At 40.9% G+C, this 25846-nt stretch overlaps 1 protein-coding gene across 1 annotated transcript; it reads right to left on the bottom strand.

Moving 5' to 3' along the window:
- Window positions 1-3111: 3111 nt before the first annotated feature.
- On the bottom strand, window positions 3112-19675 carry Eif1ax (eukaryotic translation initiation factor 1A X-linked). Its single transcript, XM_048335743.1, has 7 exons — window positions 19436-19675; window positions 15569-15652; window positions 13284-13387; window positions 12042-12092; window positions 8914-8995; window positions 7071-7162; window positions 3112-3389 (listed from the first exon to the last, which is right to left on the bottom strand). The coding sequence occupies exons 1-7, from the start codon at window positions 19449-19451 to the stop codon at window positions 3384-3386; spliced, it is 435 nt and encodes a 144-aa protein (XP_048191700.1). The 5' UTR covers window positions 19452-19675; the 3' UTR covers window positions 3112-3383.
- Window positions 19676-25846: the final 6171 nt, after the last annotated feature.

The following is a 25846-nucleotide window of genomic DNA, read 5'->3' as shown; positions in this document are numbered from 1 at the left end:
TTATTAAATCTGCACACAATACAAACCAAGTAGAAATCTAGGTATTCTATTCAAAACATGCATTTACCTATTTGATTGCTCAATTACCCTGCAGTCAACACTAACAGTAGTTTTTACCTACTCATAACTTAATGTTTATGTAAGACATTCAATATTAAGTTCAATTACAAGCCATTTTTACCTACTTAGTCACAGTTCCAGATATGAAAAGTAATAGATCAATGGGTACTTTTCAACCAAATATAAAAACTTCCATCACACATAATTTCCACACTCCTAAAATGGGCTCTTTAGTAGCTGGATATCCAAGAAAAGACTTAACTACTAAATCTTAGCCAAGTCCTTTTATATACAATGTTTGGTTTGACATAGCTACATTAGTTAACACTACATGTATATAGTCTAACTGGAAATAGAATAAAGATATGACCCCATTAAATTTGTTTAGATGGTGCTAGGAAATGGAGATAGTGCTTTGCATAACCTTATCAAATTAGTAGAAAGGACCACACAAATTTAGCAGTAAAAAGCATTTATAGATTTCATTTATGTTCTCTCTGGGCATTGGCTTAACTTTCAGAGGACGGAATTTTTTTCCAAGAGCCATTTGGATGTTTGTGGTCTGTTCCCTCAGGTACAAAAAGATCTCAAAGGCCTTACTAGACAGCCTGAGGGGCTGGACATTCTCCATACAAAACATCCCCCAAAGGAAAGTTTTCGTGAGGATTATTTTTCCAAGAAGCATTTTTTATATGTGCTACATTACTTTTAACTTTTTCCCTTGCTGCTGCTCTTGGGTCTTACACTCAGGGCCTAGGTGCTGTCCCTGAGCTTTTTTGCTCAAGGCCAGTGCTTTACCACTTGAGCCACAGCTCCACATCCAGCATTTAGTGGCTAACTGGAGCTCAGAGCCTCATGAATTTTCCTGTCAGGGCTGACTTCAGACCATGATCCTCAGATGTGCACCTCCAGGTTAGCAAGATTGCAGGCGTGAGCCCTACCTTAACATTTTTAATCATGATTTCAGATTCTCCAGGATACACCAGCAGGGACTACCTTGTTACTATCCACATGGGTGAGTCTTAAGTTATAAATAAAAAAAACACACCCTTAAACTCCTTTGTAAACCTAATATATGCAGAGTTCCCTCATGACAAAATATCATGGAAGGCTTAAGATCAAGATACAGGAGCTGGGAATATGGCCTAGTGGCAAGAGTGCTTACCTCGTATACATGAAGCCCTGGATTCTATTCCCCAGCACCACATATATAGAAAATGGCCAGAAGTGGCGCTATGGCGCAAGTGGTAGAGTGCTAGCCTTGAGCAAAAAGAAGCCAGGGACAGTGCTCAGGCCCTGAGTTCAAGCCCAGGACTGGCCAAAAAAAAAAAAAAAAAGATCAAGATACACTGCAACGTTCCTTTTATACAGGAGCCTTAATACCTTAGGTTTAGAGTACTTATGAAGATAGTGGCTAAGTATACTCCTCAAGAGTGGTTTATTTTGCTATTAAAAACCAGTCAGGGGGCTGGGGATATGGCCTAGTGGCAAGAGCACTTGCCTCGTATACTTGAAGCCCTGGGTTCGATTCCCCAGCACCACATATACAGAAAATGGCCAGAAGTGGCGCTGTGACTCAAGTGACATAGTGCTAGCCAGGGACAGTGCTCAGGGCAAGTCCAAGGCCCAGGACTGGAAAAAAAAAAAGTCAGGCTAGGGGCTGGTGGCTCTGCCTGCAATCCTAGCTACTCATTCAGGAAGCTGAGATCTGAGGAGCTTGGTTCAAAGACAATCTGGGCAGAAATGTTTGTGAAACTCTTATCTCCAATTAACCAGCAAAAAGCCAGAAGTGGAGATGTGACTCAACTGGCAGAATGCCAGCCTTGAATGAAAAAGCCATGCAAGAGCACAAGGAATTGACTTCACAGCCAAGTGTGTACAACAGAAAAAAATGAGCCCTTGATCTCAGATGCATTCCACCTAGAAGTTGTCAGAAACTTCAGAGAATAGGAAGAGGATTACAGAAGATCTGCTTTTGTTGTTGTACATCCTAAGGCTTGAACTCAGGGCCCAGGAGCTGCCCCTGAGGTGTTATCCTCAAGGCCAGTGCTCTACCACTTGAGCCACAGCACCATATCCTGCTTTTAGGTGGTTAACTGGAGATAAGACTCTTTTGGCTTTGTCTTCCCAAGCTGGCCACCAATGCCTGGCTAGATCTGCTTTTCATCACTGTGGCTAACAGGTCTGACTAGCCCACCCCTAATGTCATTTTATTAGTTGTTAATAACTCAATTAAATAAGGGCCAATCTAAAGTCTCAACGTAAGCAAAAACCTCGCCTAAAAATCTGTCTTCATAATATACCCTTAATACAAGGTCAGGGTGTAATATATAGTGACATTTTACTGTATGGCTCTCAGCTACAGCTGTTCTATTTCAAAACTGGGGACTATCTTTCATTAAGTTTATTATTCCTCCTCTTTCCTCAGATATAGGTTGAAAAAGGTATATTTATGCCAGTTGTTATGAACCTAAATCTTCATTTATATACATTTTATAGGCTTACAAGCCACTCAAAATTAAAGATTAAAAGATTACATTTACATAACTTCTAAAAATAAAACAAAAAACTATCTTTCTGATCTGAAAAAAATATTCTAAACACATACAACAACAAAAAAACACTTTTGCATCTTTGGGAAATTTTCTTATGCACACTAAAAAAAAAACACAAAAAACCCTCATCTCAACAATTCTGTCAGTATTTCCAATATTAAGATAACTGGGTGCCACCTAGTGTTCAATTTCTGCAACAGCTAACATAACAAATTAAAAATTGCAGTTAAAATCTAGGTTCCAAAAACTATTTTGGAAATGCTTTTTTCCCCAAAATGATAAGATCATGAAAAGAATGTGTAGGATATCAAAATTAGTATAAAATACTAATGCTACTTAAATATGAAAAACACAACTATCAAGTTTGACATCAAATACAGACTTCGTCCCTCATATTGTAACAAACCTCAAAGAACCATCTAGGTAACTTGCACACACTTAAAGACTGCATAATCAACAGGCCAGTCAAGAGTAGGACTTAATCATAATTCATGAGTAGGAGGCAAACAAACTGTTTATTCAAGACATCAATTTACTTACTAGATGTGATCAAAGTAGCAAAAGCAGTAATGCTTTTTTTAACTTTTAAATTAAGTGTGGTCTTAACATAATGTCAACAGTTTTTAAAGAAACAACCTTAGTAATAAGGCCGTCTGCCTTAACGAATTACAGTCATGCTATTAAGTTTTGAATCTTCTTTAAGAGTTGCTGCCAGATTTCATACTGCCGAACAATCCGAAAAACTGGAATGTAAGATGCTGAATCGCACTAGATCTGAAAGACAAAAGAACATCAGGTCAAAGAAAAAAAGATAGCTAAAGAAAATGTCCACTGCCTTAGGCTGAGAAACAAACCCAGTGTGAAGAAGAAATACCCACATACCAGGCTTTTCTCAAGTGTAGCCTGTCAGTTAACTTCAGATCCTTCATAATATTCTGTTATGTACAACATTAAAGCATAAGGTTTTCTTTGCTTTTGTGCTAGTAATTTGCTATTTTATATTTTGGAAGTGAGCAGGCACACGGGAGCACACTTGTCCAATTTAAGAACAAGTATGTCCTAATTATTTTTCTCCATCTGGATATAGAAATACCTACAAAAGCTATAGCACCTACCAAAGCACATGGAAAAAGGTCTCAGGGAAGAAGTAGGGTTCTAGAAAGATCTCACAAATGCTCAAGAATGGAAATTATTTTAATAATCACTGTCTTTACTATCTCTCTTCCAGATTGCTGGGCATTGGAAAGCATTGAAACAGATCGTGAAGCTTTAATCCTAAGAAAATCTTCACCTTGCCTAGATCCTTAATCTATCACTTGGGTGTGTATGGTTAGGCTCCTTTATCTTCTAGAATCCTATCTCAGTACAGCTGTAAAAATGTTTGGTGCACTCCTTATTCAACAATATACCAGCTATGTGTCATTAATCTTACTGCCAAAATATTGCTAACTGTTAATTTAATTAAAAATCTTTTAGGCTGGGGCTAGCAATGTGGCTTAGTGGTAGAGTGTTTGCCTAGCATGTATGAAGCCCTAGGTTCGATTCCTCAGCACCACATAAACAGAAAAAGCCAGAAGTGGAGCTGTGGCTCATGTGGTAGAGTGCTAGCCTTGAGCAAAAAGCCAAGGGCAGTACTCAGGCCCTGAGTTCAAGCTCCAGGACTGGCAAAAAAAAATCTTTTAGGCTGAATATCAGTATCTCATGTAATCCTAGTTATTCAGGAGACTGAGATCTGAAAATCAGGGTTCACAATCAGCCCAGGAAAATTCACAATTCTTTGGTGTGTGCTGGTCTTGGGACCTGAACTCGGCCTGGGCACTGTCCCTGAGATCTACCACTTGAACCACAGCCCACTTCCAGCTTCTTGGCGGTTAATTGGAGATAAGAGTCCCACAAGCTGGGTGCTGGTGCCTCACATCTGTAGTCCTAGCTACTTAAGGGGCTGAGATGTGAAGATGAAGGTTCAAAGCCTACCTGAGGAGGAAAGTCTATGAGACTTTTACCTCCAATTAACCACCAGAAAACCAGAAGTGGAGCTGTGGCTTAAAGTGGTAGAGCACTAGCCCTGAGCACAAAAGTTCAGGGACAGCACCCAGGCCCAGAGTTCAAGCCCCACAACCACTAAAAAAAAAAAAAGTCACACAGACTTCCTGCTGGGCTGGCTTCGAAATGTGATCCTTGGATCTCAGCTTCCTGAGTAGCTAGGAAAGGCATGAGCTATTAGTGCCGAGCTGAATTCACAACTCTCATCTCTCCAAATAACAAGCCAAAAGCTCAAACTGGAAGTATGGCTCAAGTAGTTGAGAGCCAGCCATGGGCAAAGAAGCTGAATGAGAATATGCAACTAGAATTCGTCGCAGTGTGGGAAAATTGAATAGTGTCTGTACTTAACATGTATACTTTTTTCTTATCATTAATCTCTAAAATAATACAGGATGACAACTACTTACTTAGCATTTTCATTGTGTAAGGTATTAATATGTAATATAAAGAATATATGCAGGTCTTACGCAAATAATATAATAGCTTTTTATATAAAGGACTTGAGTATTTGAAGTGGTGTGTGTGTGTGTGTGTGTGTGTGTGTGTGTGTGTGTATGTGAATATACCCATGCATGTGTGTACTAAATCAATTCCTTGAAGTGACTGTAGAATCCCAGTGGTGGGTTATTACTCTCCCAGGCCTGGCCTTCCTATCTCTGAAAATCTTTGGTAATTCTATTGTACAACCCTGGCGTGAACAACTGTTCTAGGTATTATGAAATTACATTTCTTAATCAAATCAAACAATATTTTTAGACGTAAAACAACCCAAACCAGACTGAAGAGTATCTTATGATATCCTAATCAGTTCTTAAATTTATATTACTAAAAGATCAAGTTGTAAACTGTTAATTACAGTAACAACAGAAGAGCAGTGAGACACTGTTGTGGGTACTACTTTATTACTAGGAGAAACTATTTTCCTCAAAATACATACTAATTTCAAACCAGTAGTATGTCAATAGTGAACACTAAACAGATAAAATCATGAATTTGCCAATAGGCTTTTATTTTATCAAGGATTTCAATGTATGTTCTAATTTCAATGCTTTATATAGAGAGCTGGTTCAAACAGGATTTTTTTTAAAGGCAGTCATACTACATACCTAATTGGGATGATATGGCTATATCACCATGTCTACTGTATAATAATGATTCTTTTATTTCACTTGAGCAAGTACATTCCTTTGATATGATCTTGTATTTCCCAATTGCCTACTAAACTTGTTTGTGTGCTGGGTGCCAGTGGCTCATGCCTGTAATTGTAGATACTCCGGAGGCTGAAACTTGAGGCCAGTGATTTGAAGCCAGCTAGGACAGGAAAGTCTGTGAAACTCTTATCTCCAACTAAGCACCTACAAATCCAGAAGTGGAGCTGTGGCTCAAGTGGTAGATCACTAACCTTGAGCAAAAGAGCTCAGGGATAGCGCCCAGGCCCCAAGATCAAGCTCTAGAACCAGCACATACACAAAAAACCCCAAAATGTTGGTGGTGCAGAGGACAGAACCTGTAGCTTGGACATGCTAGACAACCACTCTACATTTCACTTACGTATCCCTAGCACTAAATTTATTTTTTTCAAAGCTTGGGGTTGAACCTTGGTCCTGACACATGAGCTACAACACCAGTCCTAGCTACTTTTTTTTGGTGGTATCAGGGTTTGAACTCAGGGCCTCATGCCTGCTTTGCTTGTATGCTCTGCTGGTACTGTACCACTTAAGCCACTAGCTTGATTTTTTTTGTCAGTCTTGAACTCAGGGCCCAAGTGCTGTTTCTGAACTTGTTTTGCTCAGGCTAGCAGCACTCTACCACTTGAGCCACAGCTCCATTCCCATTTGTTGGTTTTTTTTTTGTAGTTTATTGGAGATAAGAACCTCACGGACCTTACTGCCATGGATGGCTTTGAACTGTGATCCTCAGATCTCAGCGTTCTGATAAGCTAGAATTACAGGCTTGAGCCACCAGTCCCCAGTCTGGTCCTATTTATTCTTAAACAAGTTATGACTAAAGTAAAGTCAGGTGTGATGGTGCATGCCTGAAATCACAGCAATCAAGAGGCTAAGACAAGGGGGTCTAGAGTTCAGAGCTAGTATGGGCTACATAGTGAAATCCTGACCTTTTTTTTTTTTTTTGAGATCCTGTCTTAAAATCAATTTTTAAAAACCTAGCATATGGCCAGAATAAACAAATGAAGACTGTAAAAATGCATACATGTTCACATACTTTGTCCATATTCCCCCTCCCACCTCTCTCTGATCCCTTCCCCTTTCCCAAATAGTCACCCATGCAATCCCTCCAACAACTCAAATACTCTTATTATTTAAGAGCTCTATGTTTCTAATATTAAAGAAACTGAGCAGAAAGACCTGATTTTGGAGTATAATTCTTAAACATGAGTTTAAATATACTTACATCATCAATATCTTCATCATCGTCCCCAATGTCATCGAACTGAATTTCATCATCATCTCCGGGCCCAAAGGTATCAGTTTCATTGATTTTAGCTAAAGACACAATTAACAAATACATTCATGACGTAACTGAAATGTTTCTATACATAACTGTCTACTTTGCAGGTGGGTCTGATATAAAATGTGGTTACTAAAAAAAAAAAAAAAAAAAAAAAAAGAAAGAAAGAAGAAAGGGCTGGGGATATGGCCTAGTGGCAAGAGCGCTTGCCTCTTATACATGAAGCCCTCGGTTCGATTCCCCAGCACCACATATACAGAAAAATGGCCAGAAGTGGCGCTGCGGCTCAAGTGGCAGAATGCTAGCCTTGAGCAATAAGAAGCCAGAGACAGTGTTGAGGCTCTGCGTCCAAGACCCAGGACTGGCAAAAAAATAAAAAATAAAAAATAAAAAAAATAAAATGTGGTTACTATAAAAGGAAACTCTTTCTAAGCCAACCACATAACTTTATCAGTGCTTTTATTGCAGGAAGAGCCTTCCAAACTTCTTCCTACTCTACAGAGTATATTGTATCAAGCTCCATGTAAATGTTGTAAATGAACTATACAAGTTGTAGGTGGGGAAGGGAGGGATAAAATGGGAGACAGCCAGGGTAGGGGTCACATTATTCAAAAAGAAATGTATTCTTTACATGCCTTATGTAACTGTAACCCCTCTTACATCACCTTTATAATAACAATAAAAAACTTTTTTAAAGTTCCATATAAGGTCACTGTTGTGTCAAGATCAAAGGCTGTTTCTTGTTCACAAGGGCATTTTTACCAAGAAAGGTTTTAATTACATTAAGTCTGAAGCAGTTGCAATTTATAGATAAGCTTCCAAAGAGGTTTGAGCACATGTGAACAACTTCATTTCCTTGAAAGCAGCTAATTCAACTATCACTAGATAGACTTGCTGGTCAGAAATATTTGGTCAAATCATGCTTATTCCTAAGCAATGAAAATGAACCAAGAAATGCTAGTATTTCCAGACATATTAGCACCTCCTAGATCACAAATGCTAAGTAAATCATTAGCAGGCTTTTCATTATTAGACTAAGCCATGTTTTCACAAAACAAGCCCAAAATAAGTGCTGGGCCCATGCCTATAATCCTAGCTACTCAGGAGACTGAGATCCCCAAGACTTGAGGATCAAAGTTACCTCAACTCAGACAGAAAAGTTCTTAAAACTCTATCTCCAATTAGCCAGGAATAAACTGATGATGTAGCCTGAAGATGTGGCTCGTCATAAAATGCGAACTGAGCAAGCTCAAGGCCCCAAGTTCAAGACCCAATATGGGCACACAAAGAAAATAGCCAGGCATCATTGGCTTATACCTTTTGTAAATCCTAGCTACTTACTCAAGAGGCTAAAATCTGAGGATCCCGGTACAGAGACAGTCTGGGCAGGAAAATCCCTAAGACAAGTACCAAAAACCCAGAAATGGAGCTATGGCTCAAGTGGTAGAGCACTAGCTTTGAGCACAAAAGCTCAGGGATAGTACCCAGGTCCTGATTTCAAGCCACAGGACTGGCACTAAAACAAGAATAAAAAAGAAGCAAAGAAAAAAATGTATTACTTTTGTATAGAGAGAACAAAAACAATAACTAGTTTTATTTTTTTTAATCCTCCAGGACACTGATAAAAGGATACATGGATTGAAAATTGACTTTATAACAAAATAATTCCTCTTTTGACTGGTATCCTGCAGAATTATGGAGCTTATAAACTAATTTCAAAAAAAAGTTTCTTTACCAAATACCAACAGATAAACCAAACATATGACAATATAAATTCTGTCATTACCATGTTCTGGAAGCTCGCCATATGCCTTCAGACTTCTGGCTTCATCTGCGTTGTATTTCAAAATTACATCAGCTTTGTTATCCTTAAGATGAAACAAACAGCTTTCAGAACTGATTGTATTGATATACATGTTATTTCATAAATTATTTTCAAATTGAATTAAAAATCAATTTTAGCTTGGCACCGGTGATTCATGCCTATAATCTTCGCTACTTAGGGAGGCTAAGATCTGAGGATGGAGATTTGAAATCAACCTGGGGTAGAAAGTCCAGGATACTCTGATCTCTAATTAACTACCAAAAAGCTGGAAGTGAAGCTGGGAATTCCGTGGTAGAGTACGAGCTATGAACAAAAAAGCTCAGGGACAGCGCCCAGGCCCCAAGTTCAAGCCCCAGGACCAACACTCTCAACTGTTTTGCTACAATCTCTTTTTCTTTCAAAGTTTTCTTCTATTCTCTGGGAAACATGCTGAGAAATAGCTTAAATGCCTGATTAATAATTACCAAATTCAGAAAAGACATTTATAGCTTTCACTTTAATAAGAGCAGAACTGTGTACATTCAAGCGTATGTGTGTGTGTGTCAGTGTCAGTACTGGGGTTTGAACTCAGGGGTTGGGCGCTGTCCCTTAGCTCTTCTGCCCAAGGCTGGTGTTCTATTACTTAGGCCACTGCTCTACTTCTGGCTCTTTGGTGGTTATTGGAGATAAGAGTCTTAGGGGTCTTGGGCTGGGGATATGGCCTAGTGGCACAAGTGCTCACCTCGTATACATGAAGCCCTGGGTTTGATTCCCCAGCACCACATACACAGAAAACGGCCAGAAGTGGCGCTGTGGCTCAAGTGGTGGAGTGCTAGCCTTGAGCAAAAAGAAGTCAGGGACAGTGCTCAGACCCTGAGACCAAGCCCCAGGATTGGCCAAAAAAAAAAAAAAGTCTTAGGGGTCTGAAGGACTTTCCTGCCCTGGCTGGTTCTGAATCACAATCTTCAGTTCTCAGCCTCCTGAACAGCTATGAGTCACTGGTGTCTAGGTGTTTCTTCAATTAGTTTTTGTTATTATCCTTTAATTAGAAGTCTTTTGTCTTTTGTAATAGAAAAGTTTTCTGGGACCATAAATTGCAGTGATAAAACATTACAATTAAGTAACAGACTAGTAACATGGCCTAAGGAAATATACCATTCCATGTAGCTGTGCTTCTCAGGATATGTATCAATCAGAAGCTCCTGGAGCTTCTTTCTTGGAAGATAAGAGTCATAGATGTTAAGTGAAGACCACAAATTTGTACTTTTAAGTTTTTGGGTGTTTCTAATGTAAAGTGACACTAAATATTGCCTCCAAACATTGCTACTCAGGCTGGTGGCTCACACCTGCAATCCTAACTACTCAGGAGGCTGAGTTCTGAGGACCATGGCTCAAAGCCAGCCTGGGCAAGAAAGTCCATGAGACTCATCTCCAAATAACCACCAGAAAACTGGAAGTGGAACTCTGGCTCAAACTGGTAGAGTGTTAGCCTTGAGCAAGTACTCAAGAACAGCACCCAAACCCTGAGTTCAGGCCCCATGACTGACCAAAAAAAAAAAAAAAAAAAAAAAGAAGGATCTGACCCAGTTAAGGGATAAAACCTCAAGGACACACTGTTTTTTTGTTTTTTTTTTTAAAAACTGTAAAGTTTTAGAAAGCTACCTTTTTAAAAAAAATGCAGGAAATGATTGAGGGGGGTCTGAGGTAGGGCCCAAGAATGTACCCAGGAGGACTAAAGTTCCTGATCTGTGGGCCACCCTTAGATTACATAGTCAGAATGTTACTCCTTTTGGAACTTTGGTGCCTTTCCAATAGGAACCTAATTCTTCCTAATTATGGAGATACTATTAAGATCAAAAGAAAAAATGGTTTATGAATTTAAAGCAGGTTTTCTCAACCAAGGCACTAATGATTGTTGTGGAATGCTATCTTGTATAACGCAGGATGCCTACATGCCAGCTTTCCTCCCACCTTTTCTGACAATAAAGCCTCCAGACAGTCATGTCTTCTGGAGAACAAAACTGTCCATGTTTGACAACCCAAAGCTTTAAAGATTTTTAATTCTTTATTCTGGAGTACTAATTTAAAAATAAAACCTTATAAACATAAAAGTATAAAAAATAAAAACATGATCAAGGCTATATGTTATCAAATGGGGGATGAGTTGCTATAAAGGTAGAAATCAAAAAAATCTCCAAGACTCACAATGAGTATAGAATCAACTCTGAGAGCATGAAGGGCAATTACTATTTTTTCTCTTACTCGTCTAAACTTATAGCACATACCTATGTCACAAAGGATACATATTATAATAATAATTACTTGTGTGCCTGTCAGCTATGGGATAGAAGTTAGACTCACTTAAAGATTATACTTTTAAAAGCTAAAGGACAGAGCCCTGGCCATAAGTCAAGTCCCAACACAGACACACGCACACGCGCACACACACACACACACACGTCTAGCACAATGCCTAAAACTGGCTCTTGGCATGGTTCATCATACTCAAGAAGTATACAAATGACTATTATTTACATGTAAATACCAAGGTGAAGCCCCTTTGAACAAACATCATACACTAAAACAACAAACACACACAAAAAAAACAGGTCTTGTGTGAGGTGGGGTACTGGTTGGAGGGGGGGCAATTAGAGAGGGTGAAATAGGGTCAATACTTTATCTACATGTAGTCATGTCATAAAGTATGGAATAAATGTATGAACATGCACAATGAAATCACCATGGTTTGTTGAGAATGAGGCTGGACAATGTTCCAAGAGTGAAATTACAGTGTTCGTGTGTGAGGGGAAAATCAGAACCAGCCAGGACAGGAAAGTCTATGAGACCCATAAGACTCATATCTCCAATAATCACCAAAGAGCCAGAAGCAGAGCAGAGGCCTAAGCGATAGAAGAGCAGTTTTGAGCAGAAAAGCTAAGGGACAGTGCCCAAACCCTGAGTTCAGACCCCAATAATGACTCTTATAAAGAGTTCAATTGTAAATAGACTATTGTGGCTGTAAAAAAAAAAAAGAAACCCCCTTGTACATCTAATTGGTGCCAATAATAAGCAATATGGGTGGAGAAGAGAAATTCAAATGTAATACTTACCTGATAATCACGGAGGCCAACCAATATGATGTCTGAGGTATTTATCCAAACCTACAAAAGAAAAGTTATTGCATGTTATATTTAAAATGAATCAAGAATTTTCAGAGAGGGGCTGGGGATATGGCCTAGTGGCAAGAGTGCTTGCCTCGTATACATGAGGCCCTGGGTTCGATTCCCCAGCACCACATATACAGAAAATGGCCAGAAGTGGCGCTGTGGCTCAAGTGGCAGAGCGCTAGCCTTGAGCAAAAAGAAGCCAGGGACAGTGCTCCGGCCCTGAGTCCAAGCCCCAGGACTGGCCAAAAAAAAAAGAAAAAAAAAAAAAAGAATTTTCAGAGAAATAGTGATCTGCTCAGAAATTAAAGGATTTGAGATTGTGAACAAGTTCAAGTGGTTATTATATACAAGAATAGAAAATTATATGGTTTTATCTCTGGTCTCTTCCTGTTTTCCTCTCTTCCACATACAGTTTCTAAGCCCTCTTTTAGTTTGGGAACAGGATTAATAATCAATTTACAAAAACAAAAAACCAAAATCATGCCTGCAATCCTAGCTACTCAGGAGGTTGAGATGTGAGGATCATGGTTCAAAGCTGGCCTTGGTAGGAAAATCCATAGGATTATTACCTCTAATTAACCACCAGAAAATCACAAGTGGTTCTATGGTTCAAAGGGCCTTGAGCGGAAAAAGCTCAAGGAAAGCACTCAGCTGCTAAGTTTTTGTCAGCCCACAACCGACCAAAAACAACAACAAAAAACAAACAAAAACAAAAAAACAAAACTCAACCAAGGAGCTATGCCCTCATCCACAGAGAATTAAGCAACTTGATTCATATATAAATTTCCTAATACCCTTTACCGCTATCCTCCCATCCCCTAGCCCCTCACCCACACAGAATGGCTACCTACCAGTCCTTTTCAGTCTTCTTAAAACATAGTTAATTCTCTAGCCTTTTCCTCTTTCATATCATTAAATTTAAGAACCAAGCTGTTTTGAGAGTATCCCTCAGCTTGGACTTGTGGGCTATTTCCTTCTTAAATATTTTGGGTAGGAATACAACATAGGTGCCTTGCTGTGTGAGTTTGTAGGTAAACTACTGGCCCCCATAAAGTTTTGAGGTGAAGGCTGGGGATTGTACCTCAGTGGTAGAGCATAGTGTGCTTACATTGTGAAACAGTGTGCGCGTCAATTTTCTCCCTATAAATGATTTTATTTTTGCACAAAACAAATCTCCATACTTACCTTTTTTCTCAATTTCCCCCTAATATGACATAACCTCTTTACACCATCAAAACACATTGCTTCTAATCGCCCGTTTCCCAACATTTTGATCACTTGAGCATATTCTGGGGGGACAAAGAGGGTATGAAACATTACTCAGTCTTTTGATAAAAGCAATTTTAAATGTCTACACAAAATTGACAAAGAGTTAAAAAATTACATTGGCTGAGAATAAATACATACAATGTAAGTATAAATAAATACAAGGAATTTAAACATCAAGCCAGTTAATGGTAGAGCTAGAGACTCTGTAATGCTATTTCTTTTACAACCCATGTCTGCTGTTAAACATGCTTTAATTATCTACTCATTTTGAGTAAGCAGACTCCTTACTGTCTTCATGACTGCATGCTGTTCCTGGAGATCAAAGGTGGACTGTCTCAGAACGTATGCCACACCTCATCCATTTCTTACATTGAGATCCTCACCCAACTTTGATCTGTTCCCGAAGAACTTTTACAGGTAAAAGCTCATGGAATTTGTAGTATAGGTAGTTCTTTTGATAATGTTCTGCAGTTCTTAGAAAGTCAGAAAGATGTTCCAAAACAAAACGGCAAGTTTTTAGCCAGTATCTTTTCACTGCCTATGTTAAAGAACTCTGAGAAAGGGATTATGGATTATGAGACCTGAGGGGGGAGGGTGGCAACTCAGGGACACAGATTTTCAGGGGCTGACATGTGGAAGTGAGTTAACACAGCAGGCCTACTACCTCAAGATGATTGGTTCACTCAGAGGCAGCCTCTCCTCCAAAGTAGAGAAGAAAATACAGCAAAGAGGGGCTGGGGATATGGCCTAGTGGCAAGAGAGCTTGCCTCATATACATGAGGCCCTGGGTTCAATTCCCCAGCACCACATATACAGAAAACGGCCAGAAGTGGCGCTGTGGCTCAAGTGGCAGAGTGCTAGCCTTGAGCAAAAAGAAGCCAGGGACAGTGCTCAAGCCCCAGGACTGGCAAAAAAAAAAAAAAAAAAAAGAAAATACAGCAAAGATTGGGGGTAGAGAGCCCTGTCTACCCAAATAAACCACTGGGGGAGGCACAAATGATTAAGGCTAAGAAACTGTTTCATATTTTAGTGGTTTATAGGTACAGCACAAGGGCTCAAGCATCCCAGTATTGCAAAAGGGTAAAGGGAGAGGAGAGCAAAACCGTACAGTATGCTTATGAAACTATAACCCCTCTGTATATTACCTTTATAATAATGATTAGAATATTAAAAAAACTGTACAGTAAGAATATACTCACCAACAGTTCTATTATTATTGACCATCTACTAGATAACATATTAACATTAAATTACCTGAGTGTGAGACATGATTCTACTGCAGTCACACAGATAATATGCTTTCCTTCACTGGACCCCAGTGGCTCACATCTATAATCCTATCTACTCAGGAGGCTGAATTAGTGTGAAATCAGCCCGGGCAGGAAAGTCTGAAAGATTATCTCCAATTAGCTAGCAAAATAGCAGACCGGAGGTATGGCTCTAGAAAAAAGCTTGCTCTTTGGAAATACACGATGAAGTAGCAAAGGGAAAATAGCATGGCTTCAACTACATTTGAAATAGTTCAGGAAAACATACATGCTTCTATATACATGTATAAATTAAAGGAATTCACTGTACCCATACTACTTTTCTGTAGAAGTTTGGCACAGTGAAACACACCTATAATTCTCGTACTCTGGAGGCTTGGATAATATGGCAAATTCATGGCTGCATGGGCTACCTAAGATTAGAGGAAAATGCTGGTAGCTCACTCTTATAATTCTAGCAACGCAGGAGTCTGAGATCTGAGAATTGCAGTTCAAAGCCTGGGTAGGAAAATCCATGAGACTCTTATCTCCACTTAATCACCAAAAAGTGGAGTCGTGGCTCAAGTGGTAGAATGCTAGCCTTAAGCACAGAAGTGCAGGGACAGTGCTTAGTCCCCTAGTTCAAGTCTGGCACAAAACAGAAAAAGAAAAAAGCTCACTCTGAAAACCCTGTCTCAAACACAAACAAAAAGAACAAAAAACAAGGGCTCATGATGTAGCTCAGTAGTAAGAGCATTTGCCCAACAAGTATAAGACCCTGGAACCAATCCCTCAGTACTACAAGAAAAGCTAAGTGGAACCTACCAAAAGTTTAAACCTGACCATTATTGACATTGGAGACTGTCTTTTTTTTAATTCTATTAAGTACTTAGAATAAAACAAATCCTTTATTTAAAAAAAGTTCTAGAAACTTCCCAAATTATTACTGCTTACCTTGTCCGTCTTCCTTGAACACCAACTCTCTTTTCTCAGATTCATTCTCATTCTTACCTCTGCGTCTGTTTTTACCTCCTTTACCTAATGGTTTTTACAGAAAAAATGAAAGAAGATCTGAGTTATTTGCAAAGCACTGAGGGACATATCAAATGAAGGCTTCTAACATACATCACCACACCACCTTCCCTACTCTTCATGGAATTTCCTTTGACATGACTGACAAAATATAAATCTTCATTCTAAAACTTAATTTATGTTGGGCACCAGTGGTAACGTCTGTATAATCATAGTTACTTAGGAGGCTGAGATCTGAGGATTGAGGTTTAAAGTCAGTGTGGGCAGAAAAGTTTGAGATTCTTCTAATTATAATTACCAAAAAGCCAGAAGTGGAGCTGTGGCTCAAGTGTTGAACACTAACCTTGAGCACAAAAACTCAGGGACAGCACCCAGACACACAATCACTTTCTCTTGGGATGAAACCCAGGATCCAACACAAGCTAGGCAATTGTTTTGTGTCTTAAATAAGTGAAATTATATAATTAAAATACTCAACTTGGGACTGGGAATGTGGCTTAGTGGCAGAGTGCTTATCTAGCATGCAAGAAGCCCTGGGTTCGATTCCTCAGTACCACATAAACAGAAAAAGCCAGAAATGGCACCATGGCTCAAGTGGTAGCCTTGATCAATGAATCCCAGGGACAGTGCCCAGGCCCTAAGTTCAGGCCCCAGGACTGGCAAAAAAAAAAAACCAACAAAACAAACCAAAAAAACGCCACTTATTTTCTTTTACACAGGTGGTATTTAACTGATACCCTTGTTTCTATTTTGAGTACAACAGCAATGCTGGCAACTACTATGCAATAATACTACATCATATTTACCTGTCCCAATCACTCTATAAGGTATGTGAAGTCATTTATTCCTACTTACCATGTTCAATGAAGTTCAGGGATGTTAAATCAATATACTTGTATATCCTCAAGATTCTTTGTTTTAAAATACATGAAAAAAAACTATGTTGAAAATTAACTCTACAACTTATGGGCAGGGTCAGGAAGGAAAAACTAGGAAAGAAAAAAGGGGTGGATATTGTCCAAATAGAAATGTACTCATAAATGACTTACAAAATAGTAACTCTTCTCTACATCACATTTATAATAACAATAAAAAATAAAATACATGAAAAACTAAGGCAGTGGCTAGCTGGGTGCCAGTGGCTACCATCTGTAATTTTAGTTACCTAAGGGTTCAGAGTTGGCCCAAGCAGAAAAATCTGGGACTCCATCTCCAAAATAACCTGCAAAGAGCTGGGCCTGGAGGGTAGGGCTCAAGTGTTAGCTGTGAGCACAAGCAAGCCAGCAAGCTAGCCAGCCAAGCCAGGGAAAGGCCCTTGAGGAAAGGAAGACCCAGTTTGAGCAATAAAAAACTAATTAGAAAAAAAAAACACTAATAGCATAAATACAAAGCATCTAGTGGTGTAAAAAGGAAGCATTCATATATGCTTATACAAAGTTTATTTAGAAAACCAAATATAAAACATTAAATAAAAAGTAACCTGGGGGGGGCTGGGAATATGGCCCAGTGGTAAAATGCTAGCCTCGTATACCTGAAGCCCTGGGTTTGATTCCTCAGCACCACATATATAGAAAATGGCCAGAAGTGGTGCTGTGGCTCAAGGGGCAGAGTGCTAGCCTTGAGCAAAAAGAAGCCAGGGACAGTGCTCAGGCTCTGAGTTCAAGCCCCAGGACTGGCCAAAAATAAATAAATAAATAAATAAGATAAATCTGTGAAAAGAAAAACAAAACAATAAAACCAATCTGTGTTATAATTCTTAAATTCAAGGGTAATGGATTCTTAGTGTATATTATATTTCTGTATGCCTCAAATGTTATTTGTAAAACAAAGATTTATTTCTTGTCAACTTGGGCAGAATTAACCATACCTTAACCATTTCCTTTTCTATTTTATTGCTGTGAAATGAAATGTTCTTTATTTCTTCTTTGAAAGAATGATATCAGGCCTAAGGATATAACAAAGTAGTATAAAATCAAACATAGTAAGTCACTGTTTTGTTTTGCTAGTTTTGCCAGCACTTTACCACTAGGCCATATTCCCAGCCCCCACGGTTAAGTTTTTATCTGGCTATCTTTCTGAAAGATCATTTAGTCCCTAGATGAAATAATAAGTTGTTTTTTTTTTAAACTCAGGGCTTGAGCACTACCACATGAGCTATCGCTCCACTTCTGCCCTTTTCTGTGACTAACTAGAAATAAAAGTCTCATAACCTTTCCTGCCTGGGCTGGCTTCAAACCAGGATCCTCAGATCTCAGCCTCCTGAGTAGGATTACTGGCATGAGCCAGCCACTGGTGCCCAGCCCAAATGAAAAAACTTTCAAATCCTTTTTTAGAGCAAGAGAACTGTTTCAGGGAAATTTCTCAGATGGGATCTTTCCAAAAATGAACCTATTATTCACCTAAGGGTGGAGTCAACAGAAGGGAGGTGACTTAGTGTTACAAAAATTTATTGAGCATCTTCTAATTGCCAAGTGGTAGCAATGCAATATGATTAAGATAGATACTAGTCTGTCCTAGTCTAGTGAGGGAAATGGAAACATCATCCCTAGAAATAAAGGGGCGAGTAAGATGCTCATTGAAGTGATCCAGTTACCATCTCAGAATTAAGAAAAACACTATTTTTATGACCTCATTTCCCCTAGAATTAGTAAAAAATCCTTGCTACAAATACAACTTACAAGCTTCAATTCTGAGAACAGTGAGGTGGCCTGGCATGAGAGGACTGCACCAAATTCTGTACAGAACTGTGACCAAGTATTCTGTGAGTAGTGACAGCTACAAAGAATAAATACAGCCAACTGTCCAGTGAGAAAGAGTATAGTAGGCATGATTCAAGGGAGAAGATCTAAAGGATAAAATAACCAAAGGAAACGTATACTGAACTGTGTGTTCCATTCCTGTAAGAAATAGTTCTATTTCTGCTGTGCAATTTGATGCGGTCAAAAGATAATTTAAAAAAACACACACCACAGAACTCCTAAGTCTATAAAAAAGTAGAATTGCCTTAGGAGCAGTCTACTTTTACTTCACTTAGGCCTTCCATTCTTAAAGTTTTAAATAAACTCATCAAGTTCGATCATTTGTTAACGTGTTAAGCCCGCCTCGAGGCACCTTAAAGGTCTTTATTCCCGTCACAATGTGTACGCCTGATCTAGAGTAAAAGTAAAAAAAAAAAAAAAAAAAACTTGGTTAAATCGGGATCAAATACTTTCTGTGAAAGAAACCCTGTAAAGAGATGGGGCAAAATAAATCACTGAAAATAAACTTTTTAAAGCCACGCAAAGTATCGCCCACCGCTTAGAAGCGACAGGGAGTTGTCTCCATTAATACTGAACAAGTGTCCATAAAGCAGCTCCGCCAGGAGGACCAGATGGGCTCGAAAGCCGGCAGCACCCTTTCAAAGTTCAGAGGTTTTCCCCAGGGCCTAACTTCCCCAACCCAGAAAAGCCCCAGGACCCCCCATCTGCCAAGTCGCCAAGGCCCCGAGGAAGGCGTCCCCACGGCTTCCTCAGGAGCGGCGGTCAGTGTGGCGCGAATCCGGGGCAGAAGCCCACATTCTCCCACAGGAGGCCCTACAAAAATGGCGTCGGCTCCACCCCGGTGCCACTCAACTGGGAAACCCAAGTAACTTCCCCGCACCTCTCCCCACATCCGAGTGGGGCAGGCAGAGGAGGAGGGGAAGGCAGGAAGGTCACTGCGGCCTGGGTTGACCCAGAAGTGGCGCGCGGACGGGATCAGGGGAACCCGAGTGGCCGAAAACCTGGGTCCCGGGGTCCGGGGCGGCATTACCTTTATTCTTTGGCATGGTGGTGACTGCGAGGTGGTGGTACCGGTGACTTCTTTGAAGGAGGCTGCAGAGGGCGAGGGACTCCTCCTCTGGCGGACAAGCGGGGCGACTCTGAGGGCCGCGCTGGATGAAGAAAGCGCGGAAGGCCAAGCAACGTGCGCGGGAGCCTCTCAGGAACTGGTTCTTCCGAAATCCGCCAGCGCCCACGCTCGGCAGCAGCAAATGGCGTCGCTGTTACTTGCGTCGCTTTTCCCCGCCTCCCGCCACCCGCAAGCCCCGCCTCCCCCGGCTCAGAGCTACTAGATGGGCAGACGGAATCTTATTGTTGGAGCCGAGGGAGCTGAGGTGTTGGGGGAGGACCTCCGGCCGCGGGAAAGCACACAGGGGAGTGGCCGGGAACCTGAGGCAATTGAGTTCGGGCAAGAATGGGCGGGGCCTACGTCATAGAGAAAGGAAGGGGGGGAATTTGACGTAGCGCCATCTGCTGGCAAGGTTGGGCCTCCGCTGTTTCAATACAAACCCGACTCTCCGGGTTTCGCAAGCTGCTGACTCATTAACCTCCTGGCTGAGTTTTAACGTGGCGCTTTCCCCAGGGGAAGGCCTTCCTGTCATCCATTACCAAAGGGATACTTGCGAGATAGTTGACCAACACATTACAAAAGGCTGCCTTCTCTAGTTCACTGTAAACTTTTCTACGCAAAGGACACATTGATTGCACACCACCAGCACTTAACAAAATCCCTGGTGTGTAGTAGGTGTTCAATACACAGGATAGAAAGAAAGGGAGAGAAGGAAAAGAAAAGTTCAGTGTGAGAGGCTGAAAATGTGTGCAAGTGTCTCCTCAACCTTCGTCTATTGAGGCTCTAACCCCCTAGTACCACAGCATATGACTGTATTTGGAGATAGGGGCTTTGACATGAGATATTTAGGATGGCCCCTAATCCAGTCTGACTGGTGTGAGTTATTAGGACCTAGGTTGAAAAGGTCCTGTGGGCCCCTAGCAAGCCACAGAGAGGCCTCAGAGGAAACCAACCCTGCCCACACCTAGATCTCAGACTTCCAGCCTTCAGAGGTAAGTGAAAATAAAATTTCTCTTGTCTAAACTACCCACTCTGTGGGACTTTACTGTGGCAGCCCTAGTAAACGAATAGAACTGGCTGTACTGGGCAAACCACTTCAAAGTGGGAAAAAACCCTGCCTTATTTTTAAGTAAATTACCTTTCTGCAAATATTAAGTTTTAACATTCTCTCTCTAAGGAACTAGGTGTGCTGAGAAGACACATAAGCTATAATCATCTAATTGGGGGCAGTTGGCAGTGTCTGCAGACATTTCTGGTGGTCACAAGTGTAGGAGGGAGGTTAGGGTGCTTGGATCTAGTTAGGCATATCCAGCCCCAAATCCAACAACAGATGCACTTCTCAGAGGAAAACTAAAAGCTGGCAGGGGACTCATAGTTCTCTTTGACTTATGTTTGCAATGTATCCAAATTATTATTATTATTATTTTGCAAGTCCTGGGGCTTGGGATTCAGGAGCCTGAGCACTGTCCCTGGCTTCTTTTTGCTCAAGACTAGCACTCTACCTCTTGAGCCAGAGTTCCACTTCTGGCTTTTTCTGTTTATATAGTGCTGAGGAATCAAACCCAGGGCTTCATGCATGCTAGGCAAGCACTCTACCACTAAGCCTCATTCCCAGCCCCTATAGAAATTATTTTTAAGACAGGGTCTTACTGCTCAGAAAGACCCAGAACTCGGTTATACAAATCCCAGTTGATGTTGAGTTTTTGATCCTTCTGCTTCCTGCCCCAAACTGCTAGAATTCCAGGCATGCAACAATTTAATGCCTGGCTGCAATTTAACTAAGGATGAAATTTTTGTTTAAATTTTGTTTCCAGGACAAATGATTATGAAATTGGGCTGTGGAGTTACGTTGCTAGATCCAAACTCAGGCTCTGTAGCAACTTTTTCCTCTATGATGATGGGCAAGTTATGTCATTTCTCATCTCTAAATTAGGCAAAGGTACAGCACTTACTACTTTGGATTGTTGCAGAAATTAAATGGATAAAATACCTTGGGTGTTTACCAGTTGTACCTAATATATAAGTAATCAGACTCTAAGTATGAGAGAGACTCCAAATGTTTAACAATCAAAAGGCTCTGTTAATTACCTGATATAAAACTTCAAAGGAGGGCTGGGGATATAGCCTAGTGGCAAGAGTGCCTGCCTCGGATACACGAGGCCCTAGGTTCGATTCCCCAGCACCACATATACAGAAAAAAAAAAAAAACGGCCAGAAGCGGCGCTGTGGCTCAAGTGGCAGAGTGCTAGCCTTGAGCGGGAAGAAGCCAGGGACAGTGCTCAGGCCCTGAGTCCAAGGCCCAGGACTGGCCAAAAAATAAAATAAAATAAAATAAAACTTCAAAGGAGAGGTGACATCTGAGGGACATGTATTGGCAGAAAAAACTGCCTTGAGTGGGAGTGTGCTTGGCATAGTCAAGAAGTAGTAAGGTGGGTACACCTAGAATATAATGAGCCATAGGGAAAGTTGCCACAGAGGCCAAGATCAGTGAGGCAAGGAAATCATATCATTTGTAGTTTTTTTTTTTTTTTTTTTTTGGCCAGTCATGGGGCTTGGACTCAGGGCCTGAGCACTGTCCCTGGCTTCTTTTTGCTCAAGGCTAGCACTCTGCCACTTGAGCCACAGTGCCACTTCTGGCCATTTTCTGTATATGTGGTGCTGGAGAATTGAACCCAGGGCCTCATGTATACGAGGCAAGCACTCTTGCCACTAGGCCATATCCCCAGCCCTCATTTGTAGTTCTTAGTACGATGTAAACAGGTCTTTTAGGCTTATGTGAGGGGGGAGGGCGCCAAGGCAAAAACAGAAATCACCAGATTACAACAATTGTACAAGCAAAAACAATGGGGTGCCAAGATCTGGTGATCAAGCCTCTACTCCTAGCTATTCAGTAGACAGAGATGTGAGAACCAAGGTTCAAAGCCAGCCAGGGCAGAAAAGCCCAAAAGACTCATCTCCAATAAGCCAGTAAAAAGCTAGAAGTAGAGCTGTGGCTCAAAGTGGTGGAGTGCTAACCTTGAGTGAAAACTCGAAGGGACAGTGTCCAGTCCCCAGTTTCAAGCTCCAGGATTTGCCCCAAAGCAAAAGTAAGCAAAGACAATGCTGGTTTTGGAGATGAGGATACCGTTCTGAAATTAGATTATGATCATGGTTGAGCAACTCTGTACATTTACTAAAACTTGTATCCGTTCAGTGGGTGAAATTTATGGCATATGAATTATATCTCAATACAAGTATTGGAAAAAAAGATGGGAGAATGGATCTGAAGAAGGAAAAAGAAAAGGAATGATGAATGAGACTGTGGTTTGAGTTGAGATTAGAAAATACAAATATACAATGGCGTCAGTTTGTGGAATCAATATTGTTAGATCCAATAGCGAGGGTTCGGGGGGCTGGGGATATGGCCTAGTGGCAAGAGTGCTTGCCTCTTATACATGAGGCGCTAGGTTTGATTCCCTAGCACCACATATACAGAAAATGGCCAGAAGGGGCGCTGTGGCTCAAGGGGTAGAGTGCTAGCCTTGAGCAAGAAGAAGCCAGGGACAGTGCTCAGGCCCTGAGTCCAAGGCCCAGGACTGGCAAAAAAACAAAAACAAAAACAAACCAATAGCGAGGGGTCCTCATCTTGAGGCCCCTGACCAGTGCCTTGGTCTGCAACCACTCCAGCCTTACCTTCTCTCTTCTATGGCTGTAACCCATTTGGCTGGCAACAGACCAGGACTTTGAATCAAACAGGTTTTTGAACAGACAACCCCCTTTTTCTCTTTCCATTTCTCCAGGTTTGACTTATTTTTCTAGTTCTCACCATTAGTTCCTTTTATAACAACTCCCACCAGGCAGCTCTCCAATTTCCAAATATCTTGACTGTAAGCAAGAGTGAGTTTCTAAGCTTTGGCTGAAGGATTCTCTCTCCAAGTTTTCTTCCAAATAAACCTATGTTCCTGGTGCCAGTGGCTCACACCTGTAACCCTGACCAATCAGGAGGCTGAGATCTGAGGACTTCAGTTCAAAGAAGCAAAGTACACGAAACTTTTATCTCTAATTAATCACCAAACAAACAAACAAAAAAAAGGAGTCAGAAGTGGAGCTGTGGCTCAAGTGTTAGAGTACTAGTATCAAGTTGAAAAAGCTCAGGGATAGTACCCAGGCCCCAAGTTCAAGTCCCTGCACTGGCAAAAAAAAGAAGAGAGTAGAAAGGGATGCATAAGAAAGAGAATAGATCATATTGCTGTTTTTGTACTTTTAGTACTGGGGATTGAACCAAGGACCTCTTATATGCCTTCTACCACTTGATCTATGCCTCCAGTTGTGGCTTTTTGCTAATTATTTGGAGATAGATCTCACAGATATGTATGCCTGGGCTGCCTTCAAAGCTTGATCTCAGCCTCCTGAGCAGTTAGGATTATAGCTTACCAGCACCTGGTTTCATCCTTTCTTTGACAGTCTTGCTATGTAGGTCAAACCTCAAACTCTCCCGTTTTAGCTTCCTCAATGTTGAAATTACACACATGCATTACTAATTTTTCAATACACATTTGTTGCGATGTGTTACAAAATTGGTAGTAAGCAAGTACAGTTCTGACATTGCCTCAGCATAATGACAAACACACCTGATTCCTACTGTAGATTCCTGAATCCAGTGGGTAGCCCCTAAATCAGCTTTGTAAAAATTGGTTGTAGGACTTGAACTTAGGTCCTGGGCACTGTCCCAGAGCTTTTTGCTCAAGGCTAGTGCTCTACCACTTGAGCCACAGCTCCACTTCCAGACTCCACTGTATCTTAACATTCTCTCCTTGTCTGTAAACAGTATTTTTTTTGCCAGTCCTGGGACTTGAACTCCTGGCCTGGATGCTGTCCCTGAGCTCTTTATGCTCAAGGCTAGCTCTTTACTATTGAAAACACAGTGCCACTTCCAGCTTTTTCTGTGATTAATTGGAGATAAGAGACATGCACTTTCCTGTCCAGGCTGGCTTTGAACTGCGATCCTCAGATCTCAGCCTCCTGAGTAGCTAGGATTACAGGTGCTCGGCTTGGGAAATTCCATCCCAAACAAGCTGTGCACGATGGCATGTGTATGTGATCTTAGCTATGAGAAGAGAGCAGGAGCAGGATTGTCAAGGCTAGTTTGAGGCAAGAATGTAAGAACCTGTCTGAAAAATAACTAAGGTGTCTGCCTAGCAAATGCAAGGTCCCGAGTTCAAACCCTATTCCCACCAAAAAAAAAAAAATCTTCAAATGTACTAAAGCAAAAGGGCTAGGTATGGGGCTCAAGTGATAGAGTACCTGCCTAGTCAGTCTCTGTCTCTCACACACAGAATAAAAAAAGAACCGAGTAGCTGTGGCTCACACCTGTAATCCTAGTTATGTGGGAGGCAGAGAGTAGGACGATAGAGGTATCAGGTCAGTCGGGGCAGAAAAGGGGAGACTCCCTCTTGTAAGGAAGCTGGGGTTGGTGATACATAGCTGTGATCTCAGCAAGGATAGGAAACTTAAACTCTGAAATTCAGTCTAGGCATGGGCCCAGGGGAAAAAGACCCCATCCTAACAACAACCAGAGAAAAAAGGGCTGGAGGCATGGCCCAGAGCTCAGAAGGAAAGCATGTGTATGTGTGCAACTGAATTCAAATGAGGCCATTTGGATAGGGACTGAACGCAACATGATAAGGAGCACCAGGGGCATCTACGAACAGAGAATCCAACATGCCAAGCAAGCCAGAGAGAGGTCTCAGAAGAACCGAACTTTGCATGCACTTTTCATGGTGGAGAGCTTTGAAAAAATCAATTTCCATTCAGTAAGCCACTCAATCTGTGGTATTCATAATATAAAAGTACTGAAAAAGTCAACTAGGAAAAAAGGGCTAACTTTCGTCCTCCATATCATATTCTTTCTCAGCCAACACTCAATAACTTCAATTTTTCTTTCAAATAGGCAGGGATTTATTAGCACAAAGAAAAGGCCAAGTTCTTTTAAAACTGCTTATCGATACTTCCTTTAAGGTGGTTTATTGGATTTATGAGGCATGGTTGGCTGGAGAATAGGGGTTATTTAAATTATGTAAATAATGAATTATAAAAAGGGCATTTCCTTTTTTCTCCTTTTTTGGCAATATTGGGGTTTGGCACTCTACCGTTTGAGCGACACCTCCAGCCCTAAATAGGATTGTAAAAGTGAATGACTCCCATTTTTTAAACCAGATATTCATATATTACACTCAATATTCATATATTACACACTCAAAAGAATACCAGCACTTCAATCCTGAATCCAACATACATTGTGTGAGGGAGAAAGGGGGCATTTTTAGAGTCAAGTCTGGTAGTTTTAGACTTCAA

The sequence above is a fragment of the Perognathus longimembris genome, chromosome 28 (assembly GCF_023159225.1).
Source record: "Perognathus longimembris pacificus isolate PPM17 chromosome 28, ASM2315922v1, whole genome shotgun sequence".
Lineage (NCBI taxonomy): Eukaryota > Metazoa > Chordata > Mammalia > Rodentia > Heteromyidae > Perognathus > Perognathus longimembris.
Note: the sequence above shows the minus strand (reverse complement) of the source record. Positions and strands in the feature narration are given on the sequence as shown.

Coding starts and splice junctions, on each gene's coding strand:
- Eif1ax (XM_048335743.1), bottom strand. Junction 13,388..15,568: donor GTTCAAGGAAGACGGACAAG/GTAAGCAGTAAT, acceptor TTGTCCCCCCAG/AATATGCTCAAGTGATCAAA. Junction 7,163..8,913: donor TGGCGAGCTTCCAGAACATG/GTAATGACAGAA, acceptor TTGTGTCTTTAG/CTAAAATCAATGAAACTGAT.